This window comes from Trachinotus anak, unplaced genomic scaffold, assembly GCF_046630095.1.
Source record: "Trachinotus anak isolate AG129_WGS33_773 ecotype Australia unplaced genomic scaffold, CSIRO_AGI_Tana_v1 ptg000008l, whole genome shotgun sequence".
Classification (NCBI taxonomy): domain Eukaryota; kingdom Metazoa; phylum Chordata; class Actinopteri; order Carangiformes; family Carangidae; genus Trachinotus; species Trachinotus anak.
Window position 1 is genome coordinate 29,683,024 of NW_027273859.1, and position 23,645 is coordinate 29,706,668.

Sequence of the window (23,645 nt, forward strand, 5' to 3'; positions counted from 1 at the left end):
TCACAAGCTCTAAACAACCACAAAAAACCCTTGAATATCCTGCAGTGTTTACTGTGCCCACAATACACAGTACTACACCCTGACAAGTTAGCTGTTCATACAGTTTGAACAGCAGTGCAGCTAAACATGTAGGGTTTGTCCTGAGGGTGGTGATAGAGGTAAGATCATGGTCATTAAAATCTGAAGGGTTCATCCTCTGGGGAGCAGGAAGGAGATCGTGCAGTTCTTGCAGTTAGTAATTTTGTTAAATGTAGTTTTTGATGTACAACTGGAAAAATTGATCTGAGGGTGGTGCTAAAGGATATACCAGGAGGTTAGAACATTTTTGGGAATCATCCTCTGGGGAGCATGAGTAGCCAGCATTTCATGGAAATCTGTCCAGTAGTTTTGAAGATACCTTGTCATGCACTGAATTGTTGGTCAACAGGAAACTAGCAAACATTTGTACTTGTACAGATAAAGACAATGAAATGATAAAGTTCAGTTTGACTGACACAAACCATCACATCGGCAGTTTGTTGATGTCTGCTGCTCTGATACATTTTAAACACAGACAGTGGTGACTTGCTGTACCTGGAGTCCGCTAACACACTTGTCTCTGACGTCAATCCAGACAGAGTCAGCCACCAGCTCGGACGTCCCCTCTCCGAACAGGATGTAGTAGACCAGCAGTCTGATGGACGGGACCATGGAGGTCGTCACCTGGAAGCTCAGAGTCTGTTTGTTATCAACATTTGAGATGAACTTGTGACTGCCAAAATCCACCACCTTCCCTTTAGAGAGCACCTGAGGGGACCCACACAGAGTGATGTCATCAGTAACTACGGAAACAGAACAAACAATCATGAAGTGAATCATTAGCTGCGTCCTCTCACCAGGTAACTGAGGGTTTCGATGGACAGGTATGAGGGCGTTGCTGAGTACACGTCGATATTGGCGTATCTTCCCACCTCCAGACCTTGGTTGGGCAGCGGGGGGTCAATATAAAGGTAACGCTCGTTTGGTGAGTGATAGGCCACCGGCGTCAGAGTCAGACTAGCCTGACTGGCTGCTGGAAGGGTAGAGTCCGCCGTCTCAAACTGTGTCAACGACAGGTACAACAACAAGTCAACAACAACAAGTCAACAATAACAGGTGAACAACAAGTACAGGAAAGCAGGGCAAACAATAAGTAGCCAACAGAAAGTTAACAACATGTAAATAACAAGTAAATATTAACTAGGTCATAACAAAAAGTAAACATTAACTAGTAAATAACAAGTTAAAGCAACAAATAAACAACAACCAGACAACAAGTAAAGCACAGCATGTAAAAACTAACACCAACCAACATGATGACACTGAGAATGTTGACTATAACAACAAGATGGGAGTAGAAACACCAATAAAACAAAGCAAATCCTCTTCCTCCACCTCCTCCTCTGCCTCCTTCTCCTCACCTTCAGTACCGCCCTGACTGCTTTACTTGGTGTGTTGCAGATGAAGACGGCGATGCCATCTGACTGGCTGTTGGCTCTTCTGGTACAGGTCTGGTCCACGGCCTCGCTCCCCTTTCTGAACACTTGTTGCTCCGCCAGCTGAACTGGAACCTGGTTCACTGGCTTGTCCAGGTGATCCTTCACCAATACCTGCACAGACAAGTTGTCGTCTGTTATTTTTTTCTATTATTTAGAATAATTATGTTGCCATTTGTAAACCTGCTTTGGCAATATATTCAGTTTCTATATGCATGACAGAAATCTGACTGACCGCTTCACAAGCTGATCAGTATTGACTTTGGCGCAGGCCACACCAGCTGATATCTGAATTTAGCCTGGTGATCTGATTGTTTGCATCTAATCATAATAAAACTCTGTTTCCCAGAAGTCATGCTGTTGGTTAAATGCCACAGTCTGCTGCGGTGAATCAGACTCTGGTGCTTGTTGCGTCTGTATCATTTAGCAGATACAGTCTGTAGCCTGAGCTTGATATGGAGCTGCTGCTCTGCTGGTTTTCTTGAAGGTTTACAGGGTATTTTTGTTTCTCTGATTTCCTGTATTCGTGGGGTAAAGCACCTTGGATCAACTTGTGTGAAAATTACTACATAAATGAAGCAGAGCTGAGCTGATGATGTTTTATATCATAAATGTGTTAGACAACCCAGCAGGTGAAGTGAAGTCTGAGACACACATGCAGTATAATGTGGGGGAGAATATGGACGCAGCAGTCTGACAGCCTACCTGGATGTTATAAGGAAGTCCAGGTTTGATGAAGGGGGGTGTTGACACCAGGCTCAGACTGTAAGGTGATTTGACAAATTTCACGAAAGCAAACTCCGCCTCCTGAGAGATACCACCTAAGACACAAAGGGTGGAAGTGGGATGAGGATGAGGACCATCTGAACAAGAGCAGAGTGACCTGCCTTCATGAGCTGATGAGGACTAGCTGACTTAAATAGTCCTCATCCATGTTGAGTCTTGAGTTGATGAGGGCTTAACTAGCACTTCCTTAATGAGGTTTAGGTAGTGCTTGTTTAATGAGGAACACCTGAACAAACCTGTCTTCATGAGCTGATGGGGGACTACCTGATGAAGGGCCACCTGACTTCATGACTTCGTTAGGACTACCTAAACGAGGGTCATCCGGATGAGAATCACATGCCCTTATGACTGATGAGGACTCCCTGAACAAGTGTCACTAGAACAAGAACCACCTGACTTCTTGAGTTGATGTGATGTCTTTACAGTCACAATGTGAGGAAACAATCAGTCCCAATAAGAATTGCATTAACACTGGACTAAGTGTTGGTGCTTGTGTGTGTACCTGTCACCTCCTGCAGCAGTACAGCTATGTACAAGTACTTTCCCACCAGGCTGTTGAGGTCTCTTGGTCCATTGTGTCCAGACAGAACTGCTTCCATGTTAACAGTCACATCCGCTTCACCTGACGAGGACAACTGAGGCAGACACACAGACTAAACCTGGGCAGCAGATGAAATGTTTCAGTACCGGTGCAAATATACAAGTTTCTGTATTGATACCAAGACAGACAGACAGACAGATCGGGTGCTGTTGTTGACCTGAAAACTTACAAGACATATTCATTAAAGGTGGTAGAGCATAATTCTGTCAATAGTTACATTAAGTGTGTTTGTTGCCATTTGGGTTTCTGACTGGAGACACACTGGATGTGTGGTGTATGTGTTACAGCTGCGTATCTGCTGCGCCACTGCTACTGCAGCTTTATCTGTCTACATAGAGTTTGCAGGATACTTGAATGCTGGATTTCTTTATTGACAGAAAATGTCTCTAAAATTCCACTGTCTCCACATGCAGCCGCTGAAATGGCTAATATATATATATATATATATATATATATATATATATATATATAAAATCTATTTATATTTTTTCATGTGTATGTCATGTTCAGATTCAGCCTAGACATAGAGACTATAGTGGAAGGTATCAGTTTTGTGTAATGTTGCTGGTATGATGTCACGTGTCTCATGCAGGCAGTGTGCTCGCTCTAATCAGTTAACATGGGCGCTGAGATGAGAAACGTGATGTTTCACAGCTGCCACGCACTCACAACACATCCAGTGTGCCAGAGCCCTTACAGTGTCTCTCTTGACAGAGTTGGGGATGATAACTGGAGAGCTCTTGCCGCTAACATAGCCGTATCGCAGAAACACCTCTCCCTCAGCCACTGGAGCACCATGGAGATACCTGAGACAGGTAAAACAAACAGCTGAATAGATCATTTAAACTGTTTGTATTCCACATGTCTGAACATGCTGACTGTTTGCACATTAATTCACCTGGCAGACACCTTGAATTTAAATCTGTTGAAACTTCCGTAACTGATGTAGTTTGCTTCTGGCTCCACAAGGATGGAGAAACTAGGGAGAACTAATATATGATAATAACAGTTAATCATTTTTTACACGTAATATTTGACATTATTGATACCACCAGTTTCGCCACTGGTATAATAATGTACCATACTCCATACCGTATTCTTTAACTTCAAAGTCTGTTCTCGCTGATGTAGTGAAGTCATCAGAGTAGGAGGCTTCAATGGTCCAAATCCCCAACCTGAAATCACATACAATAGATAACATTATATCACCTCAACAGCAATACACACGGTATGTAATCTCCACAACGCCATTACAGACCGCTTGGCATTTTCTTAATGACATCTGAGATACCCTGGCATCACCCTGGAATTAATAACATTACAGATACCTGGAAACACTGGGGTAACAGTACAGACGGCATGGAATTCCCTTAATAACACAAAAAAGCCCGGAGTCACCATAATCCCATTACAAACTGCCTCAATCACCTTAATAAAATCTCAAATCACCTGGAATCACTTTAATTACACTACAAAAAGCTTAAAATCATCACACTGACAACATTACACACAGCCTGGAATCACAGAAGCATAGAAACAGCCTGCTATCATAATGCTATCTTAATTACTTAATGATAATACAGATAGCCTGCAATTATATTCATAAAATTGCAAACAGCCCGGAAACACAGTGACAATATTATGTAGTCATAGTAAGTTTGTTTTTTTAAGTTCTTACTTTGGTTTGATGGGGATCTTGAAGGGGTTTTGCAAGGACGGGATTCCATTATTGACATCAGCCATCTCCACAATATCCACTGTTGTATGATCTGGGTCCTGTGGGGGACATAATTACTGATTTGAGATTTCTTTGAGATGAAAGAAAACAACATTGCATTGTAATGTGTTGCTGCCCCTCTCTGGTCTTGCAGATCACTCACCTTAAAGGTCAGGAAGACGCTGCGATTGGCTGGCCTCAGCTCTTGGTTCAGGGAGAATGCCCTCACTTTGACTGGACATACACACATTAAATTTGGATATATAGCTGACTTTATGGATTGACAAGGACAACTTGACTTTATTGTTTGATCATCTGAATTTATGAGTTTATGAGAACTACTAAGACGAGGACCACCTGAACAAGGGTCACTTGCCTTCATGAGTTGATGAGGCCTTTCTAAGGACAACCTGAACAAGGACTATCTGAACCAGGACTAACTAATTTCACAAGATGTCAAGTGCCACCTGAACAAGGGTTGATGAACACTACTTGAACAAGGACCACCTAACTTTATTAGTCCTCATCAAGTAGATGAGAACTAAATGAAGACCACCTGGGTGAGGACTACCTGACTTCTTGAGTTGATGAAGACTACCCAAACAAGGATCACCTGAATGAGGACCACCTGTTATCATAAGCTAATAAGGGACTACCAGTATTTGTAGTAACAATAACAGTATTTGATTTTATGAATTGATGAGGACTACCTGAACAAGAACTACTTGATCAAGAACCACCTGACCTTACAATCTAAACGAGGACCACCTAAACAAGAACCACTTGACTCTATGCACTGATGAGGACTACTTCAACAAGGATCACTTGAACAAGGACCAACTGACTTCATGAGTTCATGATTAATATCTAAAGGATGACCAACTTAGCAAGGATTACCAGACTTCATGAGTTGATCAAGACTACCCAAATGAGGACCACCTAAACAAGGAACACTTGACCAATTACCAACTGCCTTCACGAACTAATGACAACTACCTGAACAAGGATCCTCTGACTTTACAAGTTGATAGGACTACCCTGAGCAAGGACCACCTGAACTACAAATACCTGACTTTTTTTTAGGTGATGAGGACTATCTGAACAAGAACCATCTCAGCAAGCACAACATGAACTAGGACCAGTTAGTCTCGTCTTTATAATGACGAGACCTGATGAGGCCCACCTGAATGCACAATTAAATAGTACTGACATGCAACTTATTTTGAGACACCTAGGACCCATTGATATTTAAAGGTCAGGAAATGAGAAGTCTGAAGGAGGATGAGCCTGGATCGGGACACATTTTATGACAAACTTTGTCACTCACCACTTTGATGTGGGGTGTACAGCGGTTTGTCGGTCTGGATGAACAGGTATCCATTGGAACGAGTGACAGCAACAGACAGGTGTTGGTTGATCTCTGCTGATTGGACGTGGAGGATCACATGATTCACACTCTTATCCAGCTGACCTGTGTGTATCTACGGAGAGGTAACATGATTAAATTTACATGTAAGGACAAGTGTTAAAAAGTTACATTTATCTGTCTCTGTGTGTATCATGCCCTACCCGGACTTTGGCGATGGCCTGATGGTGGTTCTGGGCGTTGAGAGTCACAACCTCTCGAGCCAGAACTACGTGATTCGCAGCCATGGAGGTCTTCAAGAACATATGGACAGTCACCTCCTCAGTAAACCCAAACAACTGCAGCAACACTGTCTCCACGGCATCCACACACAACGAGACCGGAGCTGTTATCAGATACCTGAGAGAGGACGAGACATGACATCTTTACTTCTTTAATGTGAGATATCTGGTTGTATATTCAGTATTTGATGTTGGGGTGGAACAGAACAGTGAAGGATCATCCTATTAACCAATGAAAAATACATAATGGAGATAAGTGCTGTTTGAGTTGATAGGATGACTCTCACCAATGTGGTCTGATTGCTTGTTTCTTGTCGTCCTGTTTTGCTGTCTGTTGCTGTTTTGATTCTGTGTTTCTTGATATTGCTGTTTTTAAATGTGCTGTAGGAATAAAGTTGATTCATTTGACTTGATCAGTAGTCTGGCGTAAAGCCATTGGGAAAGTGGTCAAAAACACCACTGCTATGCCAAAAAAGTTTTCTGTTTGTGGTTGTGTCGCTCATACATTCGAGGTTGGTAAATGTTAATGTTTTTAAAAAAGCACACAAACTGTAATAACTGATCTGTTAGTAGGCAAAGGTGTCCTATCAACAGTTTTTTATAATGCAGGTCATTGGAGAAAGGTTTTTTTTCGGCTGCAGTGGATTTTTTTGATGGTGCAGTACAACAAATGGTCACAGGCACAAACTGGCAGCAGTACTGATCAGATCTGTTGATACATCCATCCCATAAAATCTTTTCATCCTTTAGCTTTTCCTCTGGGTTAAAAACATGTTTAACTGGAGAGGATCTAAGGATCTAAGAATGAGTGGACTTGTCTTGTTTCCAGAACAGCACCAAGGTTCAAGGTTCTTAGTGCAAATGGAGGAGGTGCCCTGTTTAATTTTCAGCCCCTGACCTGTTCAGAGTCTGTGCACTCCACTGCAGTATGAACAAACATTTGAAAAAGAGCAGTGTTGGTTGACAGCTGAGTTTCTGCACTGAAGCAACAGTTTTATTTTAATATTCTACACAAAAATAACAAAACTGTTCAAGTACGTGTTGAAAATCCTGAGTTGGGTTGAGTTAAAATGTATTGTTCCTGTGGGGTAATTTGACTTGGGCACAGTGTAGGGGTCCTACATAAAACATTACAAAACATAAAATGTTACATAACAGCAACAGCAACAACAGCAACAAAAGAGATATAAAAAGGAAGATAAAGTGCACATGTTAGTAAGTGCTTAGTGCTTAGGTGCGAACATTTATTGCATGTTGCCCCCTGTTCAGTAGCTTTTTGGAAGCTGATACAAATGATAATGTCAAATGGATTGACCTGCACCTTGGTACCCGGAGTCTTCTACCTAATGGTAGGAATTCATATTCAGGAATGAGAGAGTGTTGAGAGTCTGAAATAATTTTTTTTTGCCTGTTTCATAACATTCTGCTCGTACAGGCTTTGTATCAGCTTATATTCTCTCCCTAAAATTTTCGTTGCCGTTTTGTGCATGTTGGTGAGTTTGCTTTTTAACTGTACCATCTGAGTCGCTGCAAAAATAAAAACCTGTGCTGCAGTCTGTTACACAGGTTGTCGGTGTGTTTTCCAGCTGAGAGAGTTGTCAGTGTAGACACCAAGGTATTTGTATGAGGACACATGAGTGATTTTTTGATTTTTAATGACAACTGGCTTTTGGTCAGTCACTTGCCTTGGGTCAAAGACCATCTCCTTTGTTTTGGAGATGTTTAGAATGAGATGGTTGGTATCACACCATTTAATAAATAAGTCTATCTCATTCTGGTACACAGAAGGATCCATATCCTTATGTAAGAGGCCAAGGATGATAGTATCATTTTCACAGTATAATTGTTAGGGTACACATTCCTACATTCATTGCTGTACAGTGTAAAAAGTGTGGGTGACTCGACACAACCCTGTGGGACTCCTGTGTTGCATTGTTTGGTCTCTGACAAAGTTGTATTAACCTTCATGTGTTGACATTCATACCTTAAGCTTTATTAAAAGTATGTGAATTTGCACTGTATTAAAAGCTGAACTAAAATCAGCAATTAAAAAAAATTCTACCATAAACGCTTGTGTCCTCTAGGTTCTGAGAAGTAAATTGGAAGGTGCAAAGGATTGGTCATCAGTGTTTTGTCCCTGATTATAGGCAAACCGGAACGCATCTAACATTAGCATGACATCTTTCATGAGAAGGGACACAACCAGTTTTTCAAAACATTTCATCACAATTGAAAATCATTATTTTCTGTGGCACAAGGATTTTTAGGCACTGGAATTATAATTGACTTCCTCCACAGAGCTGGTATAGTGTGAGTGCCCAGGGACTGTTGGAATATGGGACAACATGCCTGCGGCCTTGCCCTTTCGTACTCTAAAGAGAGGACAGATGCTAGTTGGATCTGATTCAAGATAGTAATTTTTTTTTTTTTTTGCAGGATTCATATTAGTCACTGATTTCATTGCGTCCCAAAGTTCTTTGGTATTTGATGTTTAAAGATTTTGATAAGACCTGCTGTTTGTCATTCATACACTCTTTAATTTCCTTTGGAACTCTGGGCTTGTTGTTAGGGTCGACTATAATGTCCTTTGCTAAATATGCTCCTTTTATTTTACCATAACATTTGTCTGAGATCTTGTTACTTCTCATGTCACATTCTACATGTAGTTCAAAGCCCTGAAAGATATTCTGTAGTTGACAGTGGTTGAAGTCACAGGTGTCCCAGGTGAGTCTTGCAGCTGCTCGTGCCCGCTCCTCTTCCTGGACACGTCTGCCCACTCCACGTCTCAGTGGACACCATAAGGCTGGCTTCCCACTGCACGTTTGTTGCTGGGCAGGGAATCAAGGGTTCACTGATAATCAGAACTAGCAGTGTAACGTAGATACTCACTGCTATTGGTGAGGCTACAAACAATTCAAGATCTGTACAGCAAAGTGCTGACGCAACGTACAGTCATGAGCCCCGAACGCTTAAAACCACTTAAAAAACACTTAAAGACTAAAAAGACACTAAAGAGAAACACAAAAGCAACAACCGCCGCACTGGCCTGCTTCATTCAGTTTGATGTTTTCACCTCATCTCCTCTCGCAGTTTAATAAGAGCAGTAATTAATGAGTAATAAATGCAAACAATGGTGACTTACGATCTGGAGTCAGCCTTCGTCCTCCAGCAGAGACAACTCACACACATCAGGAGCACCCACACCTTCATCCTGAAGGTGAGGAGAAAACACACACTGAGCCCCAAAAAACACACACTGAGCTCTGCAGACACACAACTGACTCAGAGAACTGACTGCAGTGACAGAGAGTTAGATTTTATTAGTTATTGATCAACTCAGTTATTGGCAAATACCTGTAAATCGTCAGAAAACAGGACTGAGTGGGAACATCCTCTGTTTGTGTGTATGTGTCCCAAAGGTGAGTTTACTCAGCCTGTGTTTTCTGATCTTACCCAACAGTGTTGACTCTGGGGTTTCCGTTAGCAGATCAGTCGTCCAATCAGACAGCAAACATTCAGAGTTAGTGTGTTTGAGGTTTTCTCTTCACTCTGGATTAAAAACACATGAACATGTATCAGGACTGGGACATTTTTGGTTCCTCACTGTCAGTGCAGACTGCTGATTTCTAGCATCCTCTACAGACTGCAGTTCATCACAGCCTCAGTCTGAACAAACAACATGCAGATGATTCATCTGCTCTTAGAGTCTGAACAGTGGTGAAGTCCAAACTCTAAAATCTGAAGGATTCATCCTCTGAAATACACTTAAAGCTGCATTCACTGTTTTTGGCCTCTAGAGGGAAGCAGAGCAAACTGGAAACACATAAACATCTGCGTATAAAGTAGCTGAAGCTAACATGTTAGCCACCAGCTGCCTCCATCCACATCCTGCACAAACCAACATGATCATCATCATTTGGACCATGGATCACCAAACAGGCCCACTGGGAACTGGCCCGAGGGGTCATGGGGCCCTGGGCTCGGGGCCCTGAGCTCTGGGCCCTGGGCTCTTGGCCTCTGTATGAAGTTTTTGTTCATATTCCTTGTTTGAAAGTCACAGAACTCATTTGAAAAACACAAAAAGGCAAAGAGACTCAAAACAACTACAGATGTCAGTAAAGTTTGATGAACTTTAAGTTTGTTTGCTTGACCAGTCATGAAGGAGATAGTGTCATCAGGTCCGGTTGTTACGGTGGTGAAAGAAGTGCTTTACTTAAAGGTACTGAAGTAAAAGTACTCAAAATATAAAAGTTAACATATAAAATATAAAACAGAAGTCCAGTGTATTAAATCTACTCTCTCCTGAACTCCTGAAGTATCATCAGTGAAATGTTGTCACATATGGAAGCAGAGAAACTGGAAGTGAAACAAGCAAAATAAGCAGAGCAGCGGGTGACGGTGAATTCATACTTTATTCAGAGGATATAGGTTCAAATACAATGTCCTTTATAGAAGTCAACATAGCATACTTCATATACTGATACACATGTTATATATGACCTTGTACATATACATATACAGAGATAAAGTGACAGTTGAATTAAATTCTGGGCATAGAGCACATCTCATGTTTATATTCACATTCAGTTTGAAGCTTAATTACATCACATGAAGAGAAAATGACGACGATCAGCCATCAGCTAAAGGGACTCATCACTTCTCCACTTCTAATCTCAAACGTTTGATTATTCAACAACATATTTATACAGAAACCAGGTCTCGAACTCATGTAGAAACATTTACAAAGATCAGAAATTTAGATTCTAATATTTTCTAACAGGTGTCATATGACACTGCCTGAGACCCAATTTGGGCCTCAACCCATAGTTTAAGAACCACAAACATAAACCAGTAATAATATTAATAATAAAGATAATATTATAATATTAAAAATTTCAGGCTTTGCCTATTTTAATAAGTGATGAGCTTCTTCAGAGGACTCTGGAGTTTCTAGGAGATCAGCTGATGACGGTCAGTAAAGATGAAGCCATAAAAACACTGAGTTCACTCCAACTATCAGGTCATCACACTTCAACATCATCACACTTCAGCGTTGTTTGGATTACACTCCTGTATATTCACCATTAATAATGTTGTTTTCAGCAGACAGTTGGTTGCTGGTTGTGGTCTACTGCTGGAGACACAAATGCATTTCATTTTGTAATTAATTTGGTGTTGGGAATCCTAAAGTACGGTCTGGGCTGCACGTGGACGTGGTGAACTGATGTCGAACAGCTCTGCAGACCAGCAGGACCATCTACTAGAAACTCAGTGGATTCCTCTGACGGAGCCTCAGTGCTCAGACTGTAGCGTCTCCTAGTTTCAACACACACATTACAACCTGTAACAGAGAACCACCAGCATGCAAACCAAAGCACTACATCATCATCTCATAGAAATGTGATTTATTCTGACGTGAACAGCTGGAGTCACAGACTAACACCATCTCATCATGCAACTGATGTATGAACCGTTGTCAGAGTTTGTAGCAGCAGCTCTGCGTCCTGATGAAGAGACACTGAAACATTTAAATAAAGAACTGACTCTAACCTGTGTGTGAGTGTCTGCGTCTGATCTATGTGTGTGTGCTTGAATGTAACACCCCCCCCTCCACGGAGTCTGCAGTCAGTTTAACTTTCATCTGATTGAGTTTCTGTTTAGATAAAGTCACTTGTCATCAGCCGTCCACTTGTTGGGAGTCTTCGTAGTAGATTATTACCCAGGTAGCCAAGATCCTAGTCCAACAGTGGCACAAATAGTGAAGGGGAAACTTTCTGAAGCATCTGTGCTGAAAACATCTGGGCACATCTGTTGGACAACACCCAGGATTACATCATCTAAAGAGTGAAGAAGCCAGTTCAAATATTTGAAGGCAAGAAGATCAACTGAAATCACATTTACTCATAATGTCAGTGTATTTTTAAATGTGTTGTTTTCTATTATTAAAAGGAAGAAAAGAATCTTTGGGGAAATATCAGAAATGTTCCAATCATGAATCCAGTGGTTTGGACAGGACGAGTGATGACAGAACAGAAATGAGTCGTTCATTTCAGCTGGACTTCAAAAAATTGTGAGATTCATTGATGATCATTGATGATCATGTTCCATATTCCAAATCATTGATGTGAGTGTGGCCAGATGGAAGCCTCCTGAGTTTTAACGTTTGATTTTGCTGTAATAGTAGTGGTCAGGTCTGTGGAGATCGATCTGATCCAGGATCATTGATCTGAGTCATTGGGTCTGTCAGTTTGTCGTCTTCCTGCTGCTTCTCCTGGTGATTTTGTCGGTCAGAGGCCTGGGCGTGCTAACGCTGATCAGCTGGCTACCTGGGTAACAAGGTGCTCCTCCCTGATGGAGGGTCACCTGTCTGGGAGCTGGTTCCTGTCTCACTGTAGTTGTGTGTGTCAGTCTGTCAGTAATTTGGTCGTCTGTCTGTCTGCCCCGCCGCTCTCCATCACAGCACCATGGTCGGAATATGATGAACCAGTGATGCCGGGTGAGGCACGGTGGTCAGCTGTGGTGGGTGAGGAGGAGGTGAGTGAGCTGAGTGAACTCCTCCTCCGCCTCCTCCACCCACCACCACCACGCCGCCCCCCTGGGCCCCGGGGTCTCCTGTGGGCCGGTGCCTGGCGCTCTTTTGGTGTGCCCGCAGGCCAGCCAGCTGCGAGTACGCCGACTGGCAGACGTGGCACTTGTACGGGCGCTCGCCGGTGTGCAGCCGGACGTGGTTCCTCAGCGTGGACGACTGGCTGAAGCGGCGGTTGCAGAAGCGGCAGACGAACGGTTTGTCCAGGGTGTGGATGCGCATGTGGGAGCGCAGGTTGCTGCGGGAGTTGAAGCCACGGTGGCAGATAACGCAGCGCATGCGGCCCAGACTGGAGGAGGAGGAAGAGGAGGAGGAGGAGGAGGAGGAGGAGGAGGAGGAGGAGCCTTCACAGGTGTGGAACTCATCTATCAGGTGGAGGAACAAAGATGTTTCAGACTGGTGACTGACTGAAAGTGTTCAAGGACAAATCTTCATTTTAAAATGAAAGACTGGGGTTAAAATGAATTTTTAAAGCTCCACACAGTCTAAAGGTAGATGTCCATGTGTTTGTGATTATAAAGCAGGTCTAGGTTCTATATTAATACTGTGAAAGTATCAAAGCCTCAGTCCACAGAGAAATGCACACAGCCTGTATTCAGACACTGAGCCTTAAAACCAGCCGTCAGGACTTCTGGAACTTTGTGATGTCTGGTTAACCTGAAATCTGCTATATTTATATTGGATCACTCAGAAAACAGACAGCCAATCAGACGAGAGGCTCAGATCCTCTCTTCTGATTGGCTGACTGACCTGTTGTTACTAGAGCTCCAGAGAGAAGCCTGAGAGAGGAGATGTAAAACTACACTGAGATGGTTTTTGGTTCTTAAACCACAAATATATCTTCTGATGGAGATCAACACCTCAAATAAAACACAGAGGAAGAGTAAAATATGGAGCTTTAAAGATGAACAGGTAAATATTAAACACATGGAGGGTCTTTGACAACTTTTTGTGAGCTGAGGTCCCTGACATGAAAAATCACACAGTAAATACTAATTAGATATAATAAAATAAACAATATATGATGGATGCATCACATGCAGGTCCTGACACACACTGAGCACCAGCAGGGGGATGAGACATCACTGAAATCCTGCAGCAATTATTCAGAATCTAAACAGACCAGGATTTGAATCTGTCAGAACACGGAACTCCTTCACTTGTTTCCCTGACGACACCAGAGCAGTCTGGTGATGTGGATTAATACGCCGCAGCACTATTTCGCCCTGTTTGATAAAAGCTACAGTGAACATCTGTTTGAGGAAATTACTACGGTGGCCCTGAGAGCTCAAAGCACTGCAGCTTAAGAAAACACAGTGTTGAGGATGTTTTCTGTCTGTTTACATGTGTTTTCTTAGGTTTCAGTAGTTTGAACTCTCAGGGCCACCGTACATTACTGACTTTTATTTAATGAAACTATTTATTTGGGAGCTTTTAAAGAAGAACTTGTGTCTGTACATGAGATTTAATGAAAATAAGAAAAATATAGAATATCGCCAGCCCTTATTTTGAAATCAGGACTTCATCCCATTTTCTTGAGATAAGAAACTCAGAATCTTTTTTGACAAAATGATCTCAGCTCCAGGTCCCTCACTCATCCTGCCCCCACACATGGTTCCATTCAGGGGGGAAATCAACCCCCTGCTGTGCTCTATAGATGGTCTTTGGCATCTCTTGGCATGTTTTCATTTGTTGATGAGTTGATTTTGAAATATGTTAAGTCAAGAATGAACTTTCAGGCCCAAATAAGGTAATTTCATTTCACCTTTTATAATTTAATCTTGATCATTTTAAGAACCTTTACCTGAAGAAATTAAACTGTTGTCTCCTGATGACAATTTAATGATGCTGTTTTCTGCAAATACAGATATTGTTGACAGTGTTGAGTTTTTATCTCCATGAAGCACAGAAGCTTTTATTCTGAAATTATGATCCTGATAAAATATTTATTTTCTTCTGTAAGTCTGAGCGTTTGGGAGCCAAAAGCAGCGAAACATGTTGGTCTCCTGTCTCTGTCAGCTCTGCCTAGTGTTTCGGATCAATAATCAATCATCTTTACCGTTCTTGCTCTTCTTGCTCTGTTCTTCATCTCCTCCAGGAATTCCAGGGATTCCCAGGAAGGTGTTGTGGGAGTTTCCGTACCAGACCAGCAGCTCCTGGTCTGGAGGGATGGTCTGAGGAAACAATGCAAATGTAAAACTTAGAACATAAATACCAAACCACATTTATTACAAAATAATAAATATATATCTATGATATTTATTTATTTTAACTTTTGTAGATTTGAAGTTAAAATGAGAGAAACACTGAGTTTTCATTGTCGTCCAGCAGAGGGCGACACAGACCTGAACAGCTGCTGCTCCTCTGAGGACGACCGGTCACATTATATCCAGACGTAGAAACTCGAACCTTTTCTTCCTGCACTGATGATTTGTTTGACCTCTGTGATTTAACTGTCTCTTTAGTTCTTTTATCTCATATTACTGGAGTCGGTATTTTGTTCTGGTTCAGTTAATTTGCTCCCAGTTTGTAACCTGGGTTTTAAGAAGTGCTGTAGAAATAAACATCATTATTAAAAATTATCATTATTATCAGAATCTCAAAACCAGTTCCAGAGAATTAGAATAAATTAGTTCAGAACCTGTGACCTGGTTCTTCTCATCACTGTCAGTCTGCAGGGTGATGGTATTCCTGTGTCTCCACTGTGTGTTTCTGTCTTCACCAGTATTATCTACCTGGAATCATTCAGCTGTAGGTGACTAACAGCTGAAGATTCAGATTTTACATTCAGAACATACTGAATGAGAAGCTTATGAAATACGATGCAGTGCTTTACAATTATAGACTGTTATTAGACTGACCAGTAATAAACTAACCAGCTGTGAAACTGGTTATACACTGACAAATGACAACATCACAGCTTTATACTGTCTGGGTTGTGTTTGACTTCATTTGAACTTGACTTTTTGAAAAAGCGACACAATATTATTAATAATAATAATAATAATAATAATAATAATGATGATGATGATGACGATGATGATGATGATGATGATGATGATAATAATAATAATAATAATAATAATAATAATGATAATAATAATAATTATGATGACAATAATGATAATAATAATAATGATAATAATAATAATAATAATAATAATAATAATGATGATGATGATGATGATGATGATGATGATAATAATAATAATAATAATAATAATAATGATAATAATAATAATAATTATTATTATTATGATGATAATAATAATAATAATAATGATGATGATGATGATGATGATGATGATGATAATAATAATAATAATAATAATAATAATAGTAATAACACTCTGTATGATGTGCACTTTTACTTTTGCTCATTGGTACATTTTGCATCCTTTCTGTACCTTTACTGCAGAGACAAGAGATTGTGGGGGTTTTACTTTTAATAGATTCTTATAACTAAATTAATATATTGCTATAATACAAATATTTGTATTATTACACTCTGAGCTTCACTATTAAACTACAAAGTGTCTCTGAAAACTACAGGGTCTGCAGTTTTTACTAAAGTCAGTGTGAAGAGGTGAGGCGTTCACTGACCTCCACAGCCTTGTAGAAGATGCTGCTGCCGATCTGCACCACCTCCAGGTTCTGCTCCTGCTCGTTCCTTGCACATTTAATGTAAGTCATCCAGCTCCTCTGGTCCTCCTGACTCGCATCGATGAAATACCTGACTGTCCCGTCCTCGTTAAACACCTGAGGACGAGGAAAAACCTTTCAGATTATCCAGTTATGTTTCTTTACCTGGTGAGCTGTTTCACCTGATTAAAAATCTGTCATCTGGAAACTCAGCTTGAGTCACTGAAACTGGTAAAACTATTTATATACCTGCCTCATAAACTATAGATGAAAAAAGTACAATTAGTTTTCTAGCTAGTTACAATGGGTTACTGGTCACTAGTCATACTCAGTTATTTACATGGTCACTGACTGTTTCTCATTGGCCAGTTGGTTATTTCAAGCTGTCAAGTTAGATGTGTAAAGTAGTTAGCATGCTAGCTGGCTAGCTGACAGTGAGTGTTACAGGTAGCTGGCTAGCAACCTACATTAGCTAGAGTTAATCAATAATTAGCAAGTTGCCTAAATACCAGTCAGTCAGCAGGCTAGCTTGCTAGCCAAGAGTTAGCTAGGTAGTTTGTTACAGCTAACTGGCTCGTTCAGTGCAGTCGCTGATTAGAGCTGATCAGTTAGTAATTTAGTTAGACAGCTACGCAGTTACCAGTCAGTTTAATATCTAGTTAGATGGTTGGTTTATTCAGTTATAGTTGTAAGCTATGAGTCAGCAAATTGGTTTGTTGCTTTCTTGGTAAGCTAGCTAGCAATTAGTTAGGTAGCTGGTTGGATGGGTAGCACTCAGAATCAGTGAGTTAGGGAGTCAGCAGGTTAAGTGCAGGTAGTCAGCAGGTTAGGTGCAGGGAGTCAGCAGGTTAGGTGCAGGTAGTTAGCAGGTTAGGTGCAGGGAGTTAGCAGGTTAGGTGCAGGGAGTTAGCAGGTTAGGTGCAGGGAGTCAGCAGGTTAGGTGCAGGGAGTTAGCAGGTTAGGTGCAGGGAGTCAGCAGGTTAGGTGCAGGTAGTTAGCAGGTTAAGTGCAGGGAGTCAGCAGGTTAGGTGCAGGGAGTCAGCAGGTTAGGTGCAGGGAGTTAGCAGGTTAGGTGCAGGTAGTTAGCAGGTTAGGTGCAGGGAGTTAGCAGGTTAGGTGCAGGGAGTTAGACCCGCGGCCTCCTGCTGAGCGCAGATATCAGGTGAGCAGGAGAGAGGCCTTTACCTCCCACATCAGGTTGTTGTTCTTGTACAGGTCGATGTGTTCAGGTGAGATGAGGCGTCCAGTGAACGGTCCCATCTCTGTTCCTGCCTTGATCCATGTTTTAGAGAAAATACCCAGACCTTCGCCTGAACACAACAACACAACCAGCAGCTGCTGTTAGTGCAGGAACATCATGGCACTGACGAGCACCCACCCACAGCTGCACCCAGACGGGGGCCAGCACCGGACTGCAGGCCGGGCCTGGGCCTCCTCAGGGGCCCCTGCAGGTTCTGGTCTCCTTCATTTCATTCAGGTCTCAGACTGACACTGAAGAGAAGCTGGAGCTGCTGTGTCATCACTTTAAAACTTATCAATACAATTAGATTATCTATTGGGACAAGCTGATCAGTTCACATCGGGCCATGTGCCATACACAGCATTTATAGCCTGAGAAAAACAAAAGGATGAAATCAGCCATGAAGAAGTGCACCATTTAAATGTGAGCTGGAATGAGTGTTGGGACAGTGAATGCAGACATTTCCAGAGTGTTTGTTTTAAATAAGAGCTGCAGATGAGATTCTCTTACATGAAGGTGAAGTGTCAGCTCATTCACAGTGAACACATCAGCAGGGTTTACCTGGGACGGAGCTCTGCGCGATGATCACCTCACTGGGTAAAACCAGGCTGGACAACTTCTGCACCTCTGAACACAAACACAACACACATTTATTCTTTTTCACTCCCGTCTCCTCGTAGAAACACTGATCGTTCATAATCAGAAAACTAGAATATGTCAAAGACAACCCCACAACAGTCTTGAACTTATTGAACTGCATTAAGATTTTGCAGATTTTTACATCGGACCCGCTCCGCTGCTGCAGAATCCAGCAGAACAAAATGTCCGCGATGCTGAAAAGCTGAAAAAAAGAAGCCTTGGCGAAGAGAAAGAAGGAGGTTAAAGCTCTTTTTTCTCCTTCAATACCCGCATTAAGCCCCCCCCACAACCCCCCACCTCCTGCTGCCCACTGAGCCGCAGAGGGAAGAAATCTAAATTCATGGCGCTTTTAGGAAGACAGAAAATTCAAAGTGAGAGATTAAATGTGCGATCTAGAAAGAGGAGCAGAAAAAACAACAACCGACACAAACAGGATGAAATAAAAATAAGAAATAAAAATAAGAAATAAAAATAAGAAATAAAAATGTAGAGAAACGGAGAGAAATTCCTTCTTCTCCTTTATGGACGGAGCGTGACACAGCTTGTGACATAAAGGAGAAAAGAGATTTAAATGGAGATAAAAGTGCTGAGAGATTATCCCGATTTAAAACTAGAAAAGAAGAAAAGAAAAAACTCATAAATGCCACGGGGAGAAACGTGAGGCGCTTTGAGGAGCTCGGCATTCACTTCGCACATGGATTTAAATTCCCGCAGAGGAAAATCAACCAAAAACCATGAAACGGGGGGGTCACGACACCGGAGTCAAGCGCTCACGGCTTCTTTTAAATTGTTTCTAACGAATTTTACCGAAAACGGAAACGAATTTCGTGTTAAAATGAAGTAGAAATAAAAAAAGAAAAAAGAAAAAGACAGACGCTTTATTTTATTTCGGGTGAGATCTGAGCTTTTAAAGCACAGAAAGGAGAAGTCGAGATGATTGATGAGCATGAAGGAGACCTCCGGACAATTTCAGGGATTAATTAGCAATCAACACGCGGGAGGGGGGGTTAATTGATTGATTAATCAATTATTAGAGTTTTGTAGAGTTTCGACGGTGGCGCGCGGGTGGAAGGACTCAGTCTGACTTTCTTTTTTAACGGCATCAAAACTGTCCCATCGATTATTGATCAGCTTAAATGAGCCTAATCGGTTATTTAAGGGGAAATATTTAAATGAAGTCAGTTTCTCTCATTTTAAACATCAAACTCACCGCGTTTATTTCCCTCCGTGCACATTTAACATTAAATTACATTCATTAATTTAATCACGAATTAAGGCCTCAGCAGATGTGAATGATCTTTTTATCCGGTCAGTTATTCATCAGTTTGTTGCATCTTTCTCTTGAAACCAACCCGCGTGTGGCGGGAACAGAGCGGACGTTTGATCCGCTGGAAGTTCAGTCTCAGAGGAATTAACGCGTTTTCTCTCTGTGTTAATGATTCGTGTTTTAGAAGAAGATAAAACAAACAAAAAATCCAGATTTCCGCTGAAAGTGAATAAAAAAGAAATGTGGCTGTGCTGACGTCAGATGTTTACCTGAGTTCCTCTGAATGTTTACGTGAACGAACATGATGTTTGTTTACGTTTCACTGGCTCTGACTCGTCACTCACCTCCGGAGAAGGACTGCGCGAGCACCTCGGCGGTGAACGCGGTCTTGGGGCTCGCGCTGGGCGCGGTGCGGTCCTCGTGCTGCAGGTGAAGCTGGTGCGCGTGGTGCTGCTCGCCCAGCACGTGCCTCCAGCGGCCGTACAGGAAGCTGTGCAGGATGTCCGAGGTGATGATGTCCGCCAGGGACAGCGGCTGCTGCGGCTTCAGGGCCAGAGAGGAGCCCATGGTGAGGGGCCGGGGGCCGGGGGCCGGGGGCCGGGAGACCGGGGGCCGGGAGACCGGGGGCCGGGAGACCGGGGGCCGGGGGCCGGGAGACCGGGGGCCGGGGGCCGGGGGCCGGGAGACCGGGGGCCGGGAGACCGGGAGACCGGGAGACCGGGGGCCGGGGGCCGGGAGACCGGGGGCCGGGGGCCGGGGGCCGGGAGACCGGGAGACCGGGAGACCGGGGGCCGGGAGACCGGGAGACCGGGGGCCGGGGGCCGGGAGACCGGGGGCCGGGAGACCGGGAGACCGGGAGACCGGGGGCCGGGAGACCGGGGGCCGGGGGCCGGGAGACCGGGAGACCGGGACACCGGGGGCCGGGAGACCGGGAGACCGGGGGCCGGGGGCCGGGAGACCGGGGGCCGGGAGACCGGGGGCCGGGGAGGAATCCTCCAGGAGAACAAGAGTTTAAAAAATCCAGGAAAGTCTCTCAAAAATCAAAAACTCTTCTTGTTGTTTCTTTTTATTTGAAAGAAAATATGATGAGAAACGAGCTGATCCGGTCTGTCGGTGCATTCAGGACAGAAATGAAGCTTCAAACCAGAGGAAATAAAAAGTGATTTGTTAATAGAAGTTATACAGAGCTGTGTGTGTCTGTGTGTGTCTGTGTGTGTCTGTGTGTGTCTCTATATACACTCTGTCTGTAATGAGACGTTATCACCTCCTCCAACATTTCTATAAAGAGAGAGAGAGAGAGAGAGAGAGAGAGAGAGACAGAGAGAGAGAGACAGAGAGAGAGAGACAGAGAGAGAGAGAGAGAGAGAGAGGCAGAGAGAGAGAGAGAGAGAGAGAGACAGAGAGAGAGACAGAGAGAGAGAGACAGAGAGAGAGAGAGAGAGAGAGAGAGAGAGAGAGGCAGAGAGAGAGAGAGAGAGACAGAGAGAGAGAGGCAGAGAGAGAGAGAGAGACAGAGAGAGAGACAGAGAGAGAGAGAGAGAGAGAGAGAGAGCGTTAAATCAGGATTTAATGAGAAAACAACAGACTGGACCTCAGACCAGTTAGAGACCTGGTCCTGGTCCTGGTCCTGGTCCCGGGTTCACTCCTGTACAGTCACTAACAGACAGAAAAGCTCAGCCTCATTATCAATACGTCTGATCGATATTTCCTCTGATAATCAGCTGATGCTTCTTGTTTTGTCTGAGAAAGATCAAACACAAACATGTTGTGTTCATGGTCAGAGAAAAGTGGGAAACCAGAGGAGTTCTGGTGAACCTGCAGCCTCAGGCCCGCACCATGTGACCACCACCCCACCCAGGTGGAGCTGCAGGTGGGGCTGCAGGTGGGGAGAGGTCATCATGACAAACGGTTTCCTGCAGCTTCTTCTGTCTGAAACTACGTCTCCCAGAGTTCAGCGCGCCTCTGAACCAGGACCCGGATCTCGCGCCTGTGCGGTCGGACCGGACTGAAACTCCCGTCAGCACTGTGATAATATCACACGGATCCACAGCTCAGGCAGGTTTTCAGAGTCTGATGATTCATTTTCATGCAACGCAGAGAAAAGATGGAGGAAGAGTAAACATCCAACAAATGTTGTAGTTTCTGACTCTGGAAAAGTGGAAAAGCAGCAAAATCCCTGCGGTCTCCGTCTCTTCAACCCACCCACTCACATTTGATGTCAATGATCTGATTTGATCACTCATGGAAGAACTCGTCATATCTTTTCCCTCCCATTCACTGAGCCCCCAGGTGAGCCCCACCTCCCACTGTGAGCCGCTGCCTCACACAACACGGGACCTTTAATGTTCCAGTGTTTAGAACCGGACTCCTTCACCCCAGCGCCTCCTGCAGAAACTGACCAGGTCCAGGACCAGGACCAGGTCCAGGTCCTGGTCCTGGTCCTGGTCCTGGTCCAGGTCTCCAGAGGGAGGAGGAACACTGAATGTCGACCTGTGGTTCTCAGATCTCAGAGGTGTTTTTATGTTTCAGTGAATTTTCTCACAATTTTTAAAAAAGACTGAAAGTCAAGTTTCAGTAGAAGCAGCAGTGGAATGTGTGGCGGGGGGGGGGGGGGGGGGGGGCAGTGTGAGTGACAGAGCAGGAAAACAGATTAGAGGACAGATTACCAAGACAACAGCTGCTTTCTTCACCCCCCCCCGTCGTCTCTCAACAGGATTATTATTCTCTCTCTCGCTCTGATCTGTATTTATGTGTATTTATGAGCTTTTAAACATTTATTGTCGACACTCGTGAGCGACACACACACACACACACACACACACACACACACACACACACACACACACACACACACACACACACACACACACACACTCTCTCTCTCTCTCTCGTCTCTGTCAGAATGAATTTAAGTGAATTTGATTCAAACTGAGCAGAAATGATTTTTTTTATTTTCCCACAGAAAAAATCATCTGTTGAAACAAAACCATGTAAAAGAAAACAACGTTAATTTACAGTAAATGTTAAAGACACGATTCAAATGTGTGAATCACCTTTTCACACTTTATTTTCCTATATTTTGATTCATTTTGTGTTTTTTTACTGAAACCTGAGGTCAGATTCTTCAGACTGAAAATGACTCAACCTGCTGTTCAGGATTTTATTTCTTCTTCCGGTCTGATTAAAGTGTGAAATGTCACCTGTGAAAAACATCACGTATAAAATAAACTCATAGCATCAAATATGTTAATGAGGAATGATGGAAGCATCGTGCATTTTCCCGCCGCTCAGAAAACCTTCCGCCGGCCGCCGCTGCACCTCCCCCGGCCTCAGGAGCCTGCAGCCGGCCCTCCTCTCTCTCCTCCCCCGGCCTCAGGAGCCTGCAGCCGGCCCTCCTCTCTCTCCTCCCCCGGCCTCAGGAGCCTGCAGCCGGCCCTCCTCTCTCTCCTCTCCCGGCTTCACCCCCGGAGCTCCGCGCGTAACGGATCCGCGCTTTTGTCCCGGACACAGAGGAGAGAGAAAGGAGAGAAAATCCGGGAATAATGGCAGATTTGCAAATGTTTTTCACTTGAATTGACTCAATGAAGGCGGGATTTTCCCTCTTTCTTTCTTTCTTTTGGAGGAGAGTTTGGCTGCAGCCGCCGCGCACGCTGGCCGAGCCGCGGAGGACACGCTTTAATGAGCTTTCTACAACAAAAGCTCCGTGAGTGCGTCCCGGTGTCCTCTCCGCCTTTATACGCGCTCTATTCAGCCAATAAGAAACCACTTTAGTCCCGAAGAGACGACGGGAAGTCAGGGGGGGGGGCGGCGGGGGCGGGGGGCGACAGGTGACTGGCACGCGTAAAGACAAGAGGACAACAGGAGGAGAGAAAAGAGGAGAGAGGGACAGACTGAGAGACCCGCGGTGGATGATCTGAGGATGGAGAGGAGGTGAAAGGAGGGAGGAGGGTGGAGGGTGGAGGGGGGTGGGGGGGGGGTGGTGGGAATGAGCCCAAATGGCGCGCTA

General features: G+C 43.6%; 2 protein-coding genes across 3 annotated transcripts in view; both read right to left on the reverse strand.

Annotated features, from left to right (window-relative positions):
• Positions 1-9,566, reverse strand: part of c5 (complement component 5) — a 28,674-nt gene extending 19,108 nt beyond the window's left edge. For both annotated transcript variants that reach the window (XM_071484128.1, XM_071484129.1), the window contains exons 1-13: positions 9,408-9,566; positions 6,188-6,383; positions 5,946-6,099; positions 4,782-4,852; positions 4,580-4,677; positions 3,994-4,076; positions 3,800-3,890; positions 3,599-3,707; positions 2,803-2,935; positions 2,220-2,335; positions 1,440-1,628; positions 876-1,079; positions 574-786 (exon numbers count right to left, since the gene is read on the reverse strand). In XM_071484128.1, the coding sequence (XP_071340229.1) occupies positions 574-786; positions 876-1,079; positions 1,440-1,628; positions 2,220-2,335; positions 2,803-2,935; positions 3,599-3,707; positions 3,800-3,890; positions 3,994-4,076; positions 4,580-4,677; positions 4,782-4,852; positions 5,946-6,099; positions 6,188-6,383; positions 9,408-9,475 (1,725 nt within the window). In that variant the 5' untranslated portion in view covers positions 9,476-9,566. The remainder of the gene's footprint in view (positions 1-573; positions 787-875; positions 1,080-1,439; positions 1,629-2,219; positions 2,336-2,802; positions 2,936-3,598; positions 3,708-3,799; positions 3,891-3,993; positions 4,077-4,579; positions 4,678-4,781; positions 4,853-5,945; positions 6,100-6,187; positions 6,384-9,407) is intronic.
• A 1,092-nt stretch (positions 9,567-10,658) lies between these two features.
• On the reverse strand, positions 10,659-20,235 carry prdm12b (PR domain containing 12b). Its single transcript, XM_071484133.1, has 6 exons — positions 19,984-20,235; positions 18,295-18,360; positions 17,679-17,803; positions 16,455-16,610; positions 14,911-15,025; positions 10,659-13,216 (listed from the first exon to the last, which is right to left on the reverse strand). The coding sequence occupies exons 1-6, from the start codon at positions 20,204-20,206 to the stop codon at positions 12,720-12,722; spliced, it is 1,182 nt and encodes a 393-aa protein (XP_071340234.1). The 5' UTR covers positions 20,207-20,235; the 3' UTR covers positions 10,659-12,719.
• Between the last annotated feature and the right edge of the window lie 3,410 nt (positions 20,236-23,645).